The 13661-nt window shown below is 35.4% G+C and overlaps 1 protein-coding gene across 2 annotated transcripts in view; it reads right to left on the reverse strand.

The window, feature by feature from the left end:
• TNPO1 (transportin 1) overlaps positions 1–13661 on the reverse strand; it is a 53098-nt gene that overhangs the window by 19787 nt on the left and 19650 nt on the right. For both annotated transcript variants that reach the window (XM_041486097.1, XM_041486098.1), the window contains exons 5-11: positions 10133–10239; positions 8907–9040; positions 6560–6641; positions 5760–5882; positions 5168–5286; positions 2811–2871; positions 2023–2191 (exon numbers count right to left, since the gene is read on the reverse strand). In XM_041486097.1, the coding sequence (XP_041342031.1) occupies positions 2023–2191; positions 2811–2871; positions 5168–5286; positions 5760–5882; positions 6560–6641; positions 8907–9040; positions 10133–10239 (795 nt within the window). The remainder of the gene's footprint in view (positions 1–2022; positions 2192–2810; positions 2872–5167; positions 5287–5759; positions 5883–6559; positions 6642–8906; positions 9041–10132; positions 10240–13661) is intronic.

Genomic DNA, 13661 nt, shown 5'->3' on the forward strand with positions numbered 1-13661 from the left:
TTTCTCTTGCTGTTCTCAGCAGGTAGTGGGACTGTATTTTACCTCTTGTAGTTTCATATGGGCATTCAATGCTGGACCTAAACACTCCTTCCCTCCCTCTGCTTCATAACATTATAGTGTTACAGAGCATCATAAGGCTTTGGAAAATAATGCTGAAAATAACTCCATGTAATGTTTCAAGGTTTCTGAAGCAGAAAACCCAGAGTATTCCAGCAATTATTCCTGGGGAACAAGTGCCATCTTTCACATAGTGCATGTCAGCATTTTTAAACTTTAAAAAATTCTAGAATCATAATTTTATGAAAAGTTATTATTTTAAACATACTCCTTGAGGAATGTATTTGGGCCCAGAAGAAATAGGGGAGCAGAACAAAAAAAAAATAGACTGGGAAGTCGTATCAGAGGAAGGACAAATATACATCCTTTGACAATGCAAATTTTTAGACAAACTTTTATGAATAAAGAATGTGGAGTTGTAATACTTGTTAGTAATAAGTAACAAAAGAAATGGATTTGAAACAACTAGAAGTCGTTAATCTCTGCTTATTATACAAACAGTATAGTTAGAGAATATAATTCCCCTTTTAACTCTGAGCGGCCAATGGATTCTCAGTGCACTAGGAGGGAACATACTTCCACCCCATTACACTACAGAGGGATCCACTGTGCTCCTGGGCTAAGCCACAGCTCTTAGAAAACCATTTTAATATAAATTCCTTCTTAATCTGCCATAAAGAATTGCACTGGTCTCGTCAGTCAGCAATGCTGCTAATTGTAAAGCTATGCTGGTGCTTTATCTCTGTTCAAATTGGAATATAGAATACTAGATACAAAATAGGGCACACAGTTATGATTTTCAGATAATACAAATTTTCTCAAATTCAGATAATATATGTTATTACAGATTTCTGAAGTGTTCTACTCTTTCTCTTTTAGGCCACCACTCCTGAAAAACTTCGGCTTTCTCATTGTTTTAATCAAAACCGTGCATCACAGGGCACCTTATGTCATTTGAGCTCTTTCACAGAAAATGCATATTTAAATCTGCAATCTCTACACACAGCAGCGACAAAAAGAATATAAAGAATATAAAACTACACTTTTTTTCCAACATGCAGCTTTACAGAAACAAGCATATTTGCAAACATATTTTCAACAGCAATAATTCTTCAGATATGTCTCAAAATTTTCAGCCATAAGCCTGAAGGTAAATTCACCTGTTGTGAAAACTTGTGGCCTTGGGGGGAAAGACCCTATGTGGCTATGTCCACATCTCAAAGCATTATTCCACAATGAGTTTGTTTGCAAAGAAAATTCAAATCAGATTTGTCAGAATTTCACTAGCTATTTTCTGTCTCTGAACTTAAAAAAACAGTTTGTGGTGTTTTCTTTCCTTATAACATAGCCTATTAACCTAAAGGTCCTATGACTCCCACAATAGGATATCTGAGCTCTGTTTTCCTCAGAGCCACCTCCTACATTCACAACTAGTACTGTATTGAGAAGCAAATTTCTCACTGAGAAAAGAAATACCTGTAAGGGCCATAGGCAGTAGAATGTTCACATGGAAATAAAAACAACCCAAACCAAACACAAAACAATTTTAAAGGGAAGTCTGAAATTAAAGAAAGCATTATTGAGCCTGCTCCAGTTATCAATGTGCAAAGCTTTTTTTTTATTCTCTTTTTAAACTGAATTTAAACAAGTGATACAGGATTTTTTATTATTTCATAGAATTAAAATATTAAGCCTGAAAGCTCCATTGAATTGTATCAAATAAATATTTATAACTCAATCTGCCATTCAAAATAAGATGGCTTCTGCCAATACAGTTATAAAGTCAAAGTGTCATCTCAAAGGCTCCCTGTCAATAAATCCACCAATTATGTCAGCAGATAATTATTTTTGTAGTCACAAAAAAAGCCTTGGTATTCCTTATATACAAACTTGTCTTTTTACTGTGGTTCTTATATTACGCAAGTAGCTCTTGTTCAAAGCATTTCACACATTACTTTGACCTACTTAAATTCCAGTCAGAAATAGTATCATCATCATCAAGTTCATCATCTTCATCGTCATCATCTTCAATACCATCTTCTTCATGTTGCTGAGCCACCGTCTTCGAACGATGGAAACGAGGCCTTATATCCTGCTCACTATCGGGAATGGCTTCATCTTCTTCAACATCCCCCTGCCACCAAATTGTTTAATTAGATAAACTAGTCCAACAGTATTGCTTAAGGAAGTTAACAATGTAGTTTTAGTTCAAGATTTTTTAAGTGTATACAAGATCCACATCCCACCTGAGCTGCTCATCTAAAAATGCCACTGTTTCTGTGTTCTACTGCTGCATTTACCAGAAAAGCAATAGAAAGATACAAGGAAGAGAGGTAACCTTCTTGTTACGAAATTACTCAATGGGAATGAAATGGAAAGAAGTGATTGAGAAATTTTGATACACAGACATAGGCAGGGATGGAAAAAGCCATGTATTCAACTTGCAAGGCATTAGAATTAGTTCTGAACATTTTTTTAATGCTGAATTCTTGCAGTAGTTCATGGTAATAGTATCCCAGCTCTGCCTAAATTGTGTGGGAGAGGAGTGGGATAAAGCAGGAGAGCCACAGATCAGTTTCCAACAAACACATCAGTTGCATTTAGTATTTGGAACGGCATACTTTGCCCCAGAAAGTTAATTCTCCACTGAAGAGATGGTAGGCTAGGTCTGCCCACTCTGACCTGAATCATTCTGATTTACAGGTTAGAACCTAACCAACTATTCCAACAGAGTAAAAGAAACAGATGCTCACCTTCAAAAGAATAATATCAATCTCTGAATATTTCATACCATTTACCAGCACAGGTATCAGCCTACAAAGAAATATTTACACATATTAAAGTAACACATAAAAAAAGCAAAACAGTTTGAATTTATATGGGACGTAACTTTGGCTGTAACCCTCACCTCCCAACTCAAAAAAGAAATACCTTAGCCTGATAAAAAGAGCTATTACCTGAACCAAGTTCCATGTCATAAGATTCATCAATACTTTGTAATGAGAAAAAGTGTTATTTCAAATTGCAAACTTTTAAATAGAAGTAGCCCAATGGCACAGCTGATGAATTTATTCGGAAGCACCTTTCAGAAATTACATGTATAGGTTTTCAGTAAGATCTCAAACTCCCATAATATGCATGATAAGTTGACTCTTGCAAATAGTACTTGTCACTTTATTTACTTGTCAATGAAGACTCTACCTCACTACTGTTAAAGATGGAGGCCTAAGTACATTAATCTCTCCTATCAACTCATGATTACTTCAGTAAGACAAGCTTTCAGCATTGCAGAAATCTTACGTAATCCATATGAAGATTTACTTAATTATTAAACTGGCTATGGCTATAGGGCTCCAATTGTACAGATGTACAGCTAAAAAAGTACTAAGGAAAAAAAACCAAATACTTCCCATTAAAACATGTTCACCACAACAAAAGAAAAAATGCATAAGAATATACAAGCCAAATGAAACTAATAACCAGGGATGAGCAACAGCGACAGACTCAATCTTGCTATATTCTGCAGGTGAGTGCTGTTTTTGAAGGTATCAGGCTTGCTCTAATACTCACATACTGCAGTGCCACATTATGTTCTAAACTTTAAATGAAGGAATAAACATTATCACCAATTCATTGGCATTTCTGCAGCATACTTCGTGAAGTATACATTTTATTAAAAAGTCCACAGGCATAAAATGGAACGGATATTAGAAACCACATGAAAAAGTTTAAGAAGTATCTGTCCCACTCTTAATTTAACATACAAAATTTTAAGATTATCAAGTACTGACAAGCTTATACAGCTCCCTAGTCAACAAATAAGTTGCCTTAAATACACAACAATGAAAAATCATGGGGAAAACATGATGTGACTCTTAATAATTTATTTTTCTAGAAATTTAAAAGCTTTTTAAAAAAATTAATATGAGGCTGTTGCCTTTCAAGGAACTTTCAAGTTCCAAGGTTCATGTAGGCCAAAAGAGATTTAATGCTAGTAGCTGTTAACTACATGGTGTGTGTTGAGAACTTGTACTATGTAGTATCATTCTTCTGCCTTTTGCCTACAAAAGTAGGAATTAAATCAGACCAGTTTGAAATTTAAAAATAATTTCTTGCAACACTTATTCTCCTGGTTTTAACTCCTAGTCTTTCTCTGCAATAGTACATGTTTTAATCTCAATTTTCTATTTTTTAATTGGTTAGGAAAGACAAAATTTTTTTTTTCTATTTTAATTACTTCACATCTATAATGCTATTTTCTGCTGAGAAGGATGTGTGTCCTGTCATTCTGTTCTTCCACTCAAAATCCTGAGAGAACTCTGTCCATATTTAAAAAGTCTTCAATGCATAAATGAAAAGAAAGAATATTCATTTGATAGCAACACTGAAGAACTAATTTCCTGTTGTAAAAGATTTCAAATTAGTCTGGAGGAAGTTGCAAGCTCTGTTGCAAACAAAAAGGTATTTACACTATACACATGGATATTTACTCTGATTCAATCAAAGATCTATCTCTTGAAGCATAGGAAAACTTTTTGAAACTTTGAAGAAGTAGGTTCTGAAACTCAAACTACTATCAGGCTGCAGAAGTATGAAGGAACAAATTGTACAGGCTTTCTTCAAGTTAGCTTGTAAGACTAATTGATACAAAATTGATTTCTAAATCTAAGCTGTGTCATTTTGTTTTATGCTCTTTTAAAAATTAAGAACCCTTTGCATGACAATGCACATTGAAGCACTGCACAGAGATGCCTACATAGCAGTAGTCAAGACAACATGTTCATGGTACACCAGATATTACAGGTAATGTCACATAGAGTTGCTCACTTAAGTGCATTTTACCGTATCTTTGCATTCATGTGAAGTGTAACAACTTGTTAAATTCAAGGTAAGCACTAAAGTGATACAGTTCACTTGTTTCTGGAGTTCACTGGGTCTGAAACCCTCAGAAGTCTTTTCAATTTTACTATGCACAAGAACTACCTATGGAACTCTTCTAAGCACACTGCAAGCCATATACACTACCTCTATGAGTATCCATAAACAAGTCAACTGAAATTTTAAGAAGACTGTCTGAAAATAAAGATGAGCTGTAATTCTTGATACTTACTTAGTAAGATGCCGACATAATACCTCTTTACAAATTGGCTGTTCAGCCAAAGTCAACCAAAATTCACATGCCTCCAGTGCCACATTTTCATCTTGGTCCTGGGTCCTTTGAAGCATGTACTACACAATATAAAAATAAATTACTTGCATAAAATAGAATATTTACATTAGAACTTTTTCATTAGCAGCTCAAAGAGCATCTCAGCAATGTAAAATAACATGCTTTATCCTGGTTATGGTCAACACACCCAAAAAAGTGACAGTTTCAATGTGTAAACTGGAGCAGTTTCAGCACTAGTGCTAGATTTTTAACATAATCTTCAAACTCAGGGTCAAGCAATGCCTGGCTGTGATCCCAGGCATTTTGGAATAATTGATTTAATGAAGAATAAACAACTTCCATATGCACTGCCAGTCAAACACAATGTCAATTTGCAATTAGATAAGAATAATGTTTTGCTATCTCAGTCTTAAAGGGAAACAAAGAGCTAGCAAGTGCAAGAGCAACACACCTGTTCTGACAAATGCTTTTAATTTATCATTTCTGCAATGTCAAACAGGGGAATCTGCAGAAACGAGGAAATGAGACTCACCTCAACTATACTAATCATATGAGGAAGGAGGCGATCCATTCGAACTTCCAGCAACATTACAAGAGCACGGCAAACATTTTTGCGTACTTCAGGCTCCTCATCACCAGCCAGTGCAAAAAGATTCTGTTGGAAAGTAGTAGCAGTTGAAAAACCTCAATTCATCATATTCAACTTGTATTAGAATTGACATTACTGGCAGACTAAAGGAGATAGATGTACCTCTGTACTTGCCCAACACATACTTTAGAATACTATTTTATTTTTTAAAGACATATGGGTTAGCAAATTAACTCTTCAGTCTTTCAGTGTATAGTTTTATACATAAATATGACACTGTGTATTAACACTGGCACAAAAACAGTACTTCTGGATTATATTTGAGCCTAATATAAACTGTGTCAGTACATAAGAGGAGCAAATAAAATATTCTAGAGAACACAGAACATTCTCATCCAAGTTCAGTAACAGTATTCAGACAGTATGGCAGACAGGTCCAGTGACATGCACTTCTCAGGACAGGTAAGGGACAGACTGCTGCCATTACTTTTGCACCTTTACACAACAAGAGCACTCCCTCCTTAGGAAAAGGAAACATCTTTTGAAATACACCTACTTCTTTTGCTTACGGTGTGGTTAGCTCTGAGCACAGAGTGAATTCAATCCATGGGGGCTTAAGGTAAGAATGGGCAATAAGTAATGGAGAGTTTAGGGGTAGAGGTGGTGGTAAAACGTAGTTCAAACCTCTTGATAAATCAGATAGGTAATTTGACTTAAACCTCCAACCAAGAATACACACCCACCTCAATAAAAGAATCTATGTGCAACATAAGAGCTTGAGTTCTGCTGATGATAAATTGATTGACACATGCCACTGCATGAGACCTACAACAGAAACAGTTAAAATATATGTTTCATGAGTTAAAAACATTTTTAACGTGTACTCAGGCATGAAAAGCATAAACTAAATATCTTCAAAGACAAGAGAGAATAAATCTATTCATCAGTACCATTACCAAGAAAAATTACTAAACTACATTTTAAGTACTGCCTTATACTTTGATATACCTAATAAATATTTTAAAATAAGGTATTCAGTAAGTAGGCTAGGATGACTACAGCTGGCATATTTTTTCTGAAGAGTATGTATGCTCTTTTTCAGCATTTTATGACTGTGATCTTCTCAGACAATAATAATTCCATACAAGTCAATATGGTGGTATTTCAGCTTGACCTTCTTCATTGTTAAGTATGCAACTGTCTCTGCAATATGTTTACAATTCACTGAGACCAGAATGTGTTCACAATACAGATGTAGTTTAGAACAAAAATACACTCATAGTTGGATACATACTAAAACACTTGTGGAAGAAACATTCTAAGAAACGAAGCACTGTCCTTCTATTCCACATGCAAAACCATTACCTACAGGTCTTTTTCATTCTCAGACACAAAAGTCAAATTCTCAAGGCAGAGGCACAAGGCAAAACTACCTGTAAAACCCTTTGAAGATTCATTACATTATTTTTACTACTGTAACTTCAAATTTCTATTCTGTTTAGACATTTCTTGGAAGACTGTGTCATAAAACATTGTTCAAAAATTGCCTTTTGATACATTTGAAGTATTGCACTGACATTACTAGTCCTTTTCATACCTCAGCACTATGTACTGAGGCTAGGCTGTGGGAAGGCAAGTAGCCTTTTAAACTTGAAAATGGTTTAAGTGTCAAAGCCATAAACATAGCAACACAGGAAAAAAGTGAAAGACTGTGCAGTGTGGTAAGGAAAAAAGCATGTTTTTCTGCCTCTCTCCCAGCTCCATAGAATTATTAAGTTTATCTTTCCACAAAACCAAGTTCACACTTTGTTTCGTAATCTCCTTAGTGAGCATCTTTCATAGATGACTTTCTAAACTCTACTAGAATCCTGTCATTAGTCTTGGTCTTCACTATCTACTACTCTTGGCAATAAAGAATTGCCACCTTAAAGCTGTCAAACATAATATTCAAAGAGAAGCTAAAACACATTTCACAGAAACACAAAGAATCATAGAATGGTTGAGGTTGGAAAGCACCTCTGAAAGTCATCTGGTTGATGCATGTGCTCAAGCAGGCCCACCTACAGCCAGTTGCCCAGTCCAGCTGGCTACTGAGTATCTCCAAGGATGAAGACTCCATCACCTCTCTGGGTAACCTGTGCCAGTGATTGGTCATCCTCCCAGTAAAAAAGCTGTTTTCTGATATTCAGAAGGAACATTCTGAATTTCTGTTTGTGGCCACTGCCTCTGGTTCTGTCACTGGGCACCAATGGAAAAAGCCGGTGCCTTTTTTTTTCTCCCTCTCTTCAAGTATTTACATATGTTGCTGAGTCCCAACTCTTTTGACCTTTCCAGATACGGCCCTTTGCTGGAATATTTCCAGTATATCCATGCGTCTCTTGCATTGAACAGTCCAGAACTGGACATAGTACTTCAGGTGTGATCTCACCTGGAAGATGAAGGTAAGGACCACCTTCCTTAAACCAGCTGGCAATACTCAAGCCCAGGATACCATTCACCTTCTTTGTGGCAGGGGCACTCAGCTGGCTCAATTCAGGGTAAAAGCTAGTGTTCTTTGTAATGAATACTAGCAGTAACAACCTAATTCTGGAATTTTTCTTTTATACTGTTACTTTGGAAAGATTAATATAGTTTTACAGTGAAGGGATGATGAATCCATTTAATTTGATTCAGCTGGAAGTTCAGTTAAATGCAGAATTTTTTCTTCTGTCAGAACTCAGAAACTTTTGTCAGCAAAAGAATTTTCACTCTTCCACTGTTGAAGCCATTGCAAAAGGAATGTAAAATTGCTATTTCTAATCAGAATAATAAGTTCTAAGCACAGCACTGAATTTTTTGTAATAATATGCAATAACTTAAAAGAAGCTACTTGATTTTCAGAATCATTGGCTGATTGTATGAAGAGTTAAGATTCTTGTATTAACTATGAAGACAAACATGAAAATCACTGATGCATGGAATCTCTGTGGGTTTCTGTAGGATCATTTAAAAAAGCTAAGCAGGTTTTAAACAGATCTACAAAATAGCAGCCTTGCTGCTAACATAAACAGAATTTTAACAGGTAACTGTAAGTACAACTCATAAACCTACCGTATTTTTGGGCTGCTGTGCTTGAAGAACTGCAAGAACTTAGGTATCATGATATTGAGTGGCCGGTCCAAAACATCACTATCTAAAATTTCAGCGGAATCTTCACAAATCTTCTGAAGAGCACCAAAAGCGCCCTGTTTAAAAATGAATAAACAAGTAAGTGTCTTCTTTCGCATACTGAAGAAAACAAAATTTAAGACTTAATATATAATGGGTAATTTCAGCACAATACAGTAAATGTAGCCAGTTAATAGTGTAAATGCAGATAACTAATTAATGACTAAACTGAAATATTCTTAAAGGTATTTTATTTAAACCAGCATCTGAGCATCTGTCAGCTCTCAAGCTAGGAGAGTCAGCAATGACTAAGTGATAATTTTAGTTTGATTTGATGCTCATCTATCCAAATATGTTTGGATAGAAGGAACACTTAAAAGCTAATTTTTATTTAAGAAGTAAGTAGAAGTACCCAAATTAATTGCATATATAATTGTATTTCCTTTCATAATTCGCTACGGGACAAAAGAGAGATATAGTCATTTGAGTTTCATTTTCAAATGTGAGGTTTTTTTCCAGAGAGAAAAAAGTACAAAACCCTACACAACAATGTGGCATCTTGGATCAGCTGTCTCTGAAGTTCACTTTGTACTTCATGTTTCACACTTTCATGGAGATGTTATTAAGAAATTCAAATGGTGTGATCACAATCTTAATTATTTTACATTAGACACAGCTTTATATTTTTTCTGTTAGTTTAAAACTGTTATTTACTTATTTCCCTTCATACAGACTAAACAAAATAGTTCATTTCACCTTGATATAGCAGTTGATCACTCTTCCAGGTTAAATTACAAGAAGAATGAACAATACTTTTATATAAGACAAAATTCAACATCAGCTTAATGATGCTAATGGTGCCTAAAAGATGAGGTATCACAGAGCAGAAATTTCAGGAGACTTCTGAGCTGAGATATGATGATTATCTATCTGCAATCTTATTCCACTTTTATGCAAAGAAAATCAATTTGTTTGAATGAACAGTAAGAACACGGACCACAAGAGGAAGAAAAAGTATCAAATCTGAGCCACCATTCTGCAAGGAGAACACATGGGCATGTATAAATACAGACAGACATACACACAATACATACACATAGTGTCCCCAAAGAGAGAAAAAAATAATGAAATTCAGATGATCCTCTTCTATTTTCTATAAATCTCCTTACCTCACAGGTATTGTAATCTTCAGAATCCAACAGGCTGCAAAGCTTTGGCAAGAGTTCAGGCCAATTCTGTAACTCCCCTTTTGAGGCAATGGTTGTTATCAGAATGCCTAAAAGAAACAGAAGAATGGAGAAAATGAGACCTCATATGCTTTCACTTCTTTCATATAAATTCTTCATATTTTTCTCCTCTCAAATATCTAAAAAGCTAAGAAAGTTATGGTTTTGTTAAGGACTGGCATGCATAAAAAGAGGAAGTACATTTAATTGCAAATGTTATTTGAAGGGCTTTGAACAGCAAAGGTGGGTTGCTCCTTCCTGCTTGCCATGAAGGGCTCAAGTATTAGAAATCAAACACCAAGTAACTTCACTTAAGGAAATTATAATTTATAACATTTATATATCTGTATAATTAATAACACAGCAGGGCAGCTTTGGCTCTAAATTCACTAAACACTATACAAATCTGGACCTTTAATAAATACAGAGTCTCCACCTCAAGTGACTTCTTTTTCTACTATGATATGAAAGCATGAATGTGGGAATCTGCCATTCAATAAACTTACAACCTAGGGATAAATTACATGTTTACAACTTTATTGTGTTTACACAAAACATTAAGGACACATTCTAAGATCAAGATACCCACTAAGAACTTAAAACACTATGGTAGGTCATCCAGTTAGGAGCTGAGAGAGCCAGCAAACACACAGGTCAGCCCAAAGAATCACTAATTCTGTTTCCAGCACATATAGAAATCCTGGGAAAAACTAATTAGGTGACAGGGACAGAGAAAGCTACTTATAAACGAGGACTGAATTTGTATGAGTCCATTTTGCCTCAATGCAAAATGCAACAGCTAGCACAATCCTTTATGCTACTGTCAGTTACTTCTAATAAGTATAAACACAGAAGAACTCAACACTACTACAAGTAATCTCCCAAGCAAAAAGTGTTGGAAAAAGTTTCCCAAGCTTTTTCCTTGAGCTACTCGCAATATATAATTTTTTTTGGAATAAAATGCTAAAATTCTGGTTAAATACAAAAGAATAAAGGACAACACTACAGAATAAAGGACATCCTGGATAGGACATAAAGTAACTAATAAATACTTTGCATTATTCTTTTGATGCAATGTGCTGGATTTTTTAAAGGTCTTAGAACTGGTTTCAGAGGATGAAATGGTCTGGCATACAATTCAGACCATACATGCCATTATAAACTTTCTGTACAGATGGTGCTTTGCCTCTGTAACTCCTGAAGCTGATTTCTGAACTCCTTAAGAACTCCTTTTAAAAGCTGAACTTCATAACAAAATTCCCCCTTAAGCAACCGTTAGCTTTCAACCTCCTCCTGCAGTGAAACTCTCCAGTTCCTCCACTATTTTCAAATACTTAAATTATTTTCCCTCCTTGCTTTCAATCAGGAGCTATACTGAAGTCCGGCCCAGACCAGAGTCCCTAGAAAGTTTTAAGAACAGTTGTAGACACTTTCTTAAGAGATGTATTTACATCCTGGTAGATTTGTGGGTCCTCAACAAAGGCAGCTTGAATGTATCTTACAAAATTAGCACATGGGGTTTTAAAACCTATACAGCTGATAAACAGCACAGAGAAGATACACTGTGTTACTCACTTGGGGATTAGAATAAGGACAAGCTAAGTAAGGATAAAACATTGTGCAGTTATCATCTGGTCTCAAGTCATGTGCTCATTCTCAGCAAGGTGACTTCTGAAGATGGGATTAAGCAGTTTGCCTCCATCTGGGCCAAAAGGTCTGATTAGCACTAGATACCAGAGACCACAAAGGAGAGTGAATACTGCATTAAACATTCACTGATGTAATTTTCATGTTCTTGCTCTCAGAATTCCTGAGATATTATTTGCAATTGACTCATTAAATTGATAGTGCTTGAACTGCAAAAACACGTACCCAGCAGAAAGAGCAGCTCTAATCTCCACCTGCCAACTCATGCTAAGAAGGCAGTCTAGGTAGGTAGTAACCTCTTTACACTTCACTAGTACCAAGGATCTAGTGGGTATCAGACAGCTACAAGGTCAGACAGCTGCAAGGATCCAGCAATTCAAACAGAAAGGCGCCAAACATATGCAAAACAGCAACACTTATGCAAGCATGCAGTTCATCAGCTGCTATTCATCTTCAGAGTTCATATATGCTTAATAATCCCTGCAAAGATCACTTAAAGCTGAACAATAATTAAGCTACTAATCCACAAGCATCTCCTATCAGGAAAAATTAAAGAGTAACTGCTTGAAAACAAACAACCCCTAACTCCCTCAAAAAAACACCCCACAGACCACTACCAAACAACCTTAAGATAACAAACCAAATGAATGGAGCTGGATTACATTCCTTAGCTACTCCACTGTACTCCACTGAGAACTCCTATGAATAAAGAAGTAAGCATGACTTCTATAACCTGAAGTTCAAAGACTACCTGCAACTCAAAGACTTATTTCTACTCTCATTAGGAACTTAGTCATTAATAAAATTCAATGTAAAGCAGCTTCACAACTGGCAAGACAGCAGGAAATTACTCAAAGAAATGAGTAATTTTCTCTAGACTTTAGTCCATAAACTGAATGCCTGGAGAAGGAATCCTATAGAAAAAGCAAATGATTCTAAATTGTAACTGGTAGATTATTTTATCTAAGAGGAGTCATCTGAGAGAAGCTGAATTTCTTTCTGAACTGACAAGCATACCCGTTTTCAGTATTCAAATACATATTTTATTTTTTTCTAGTTTTTAAGCAGACCAGAAAAATTACTACAACATTGGAGGAAATCATATTATCATATTATCAAAGAACACAGAGAAAAGCAACTTTACCTTGAACTAAGTAAAAAAAAATACAAATATACATATTTTATGAAAGAGATATATCAAGACAAGGTATTTACGAAATCAAAAATTCATGTAACAAATAAAACTTCTCACTGGAACTAGAACACCTTTAAGGTCTCTTCTGAGACCATTTCAAGATTTTATGATACTATGAAGTTCTGTACATCACACTTACCTACTGCTTTCTGGCAGAAGCTCTTTTATGCATGGTATGATGATCTCCTGAGGGGATGTGCATATGTGTACATATAGGGGGTGGGGTGTAGAAAATCAGCTAACAGAACCATTTCATTGATGCAATCAAGAGCATAGCAAGAGCTCTTAAGTCAGGCCTTTACCGTGTTCCTCTTTTTAGGTAGATATATTTTCAGGCCTTTACCGTGTTCCTCTTTTTAGGTATATAAGCTGGCAGCAAGCTCAGTTTAGGAAGATTCAAATCTTACATTTCAAGAAATATGAACTGAATTGCTACATCACTTCTAAGATAACAGGAATCTAAAGCATGACATATTTATATTCACAATAAAGAAAAATTTCATTGAAATATGTTGAGGTTGTGACAATTCTGAGAAACAAAAAATTTTACTAATTTAGTAACTCTTTATGCCCCTACTACAGCTTTCACCCATATCAGAAACACTTTCAGTATGAAGAGGACAGCATTAA

The sequence above is a fragment of the Pyrgilauda ruficollis genome, unplaced genomic scaffold (assembly GCF_017590135.1).
Source record: "Pyrgilauda ruficollis isolate IOZ18807 unplaced genomic scaffold, ASM1759013v1 scaffold74, whole genome shotgun sequence".
NCBI classification, from domain to species: Eukaryota; Metazoa; Chordata; class Aves; order Passeriformes; family Passeridae; genus Pyrgilauda; species Pyrgilauda ruficollis.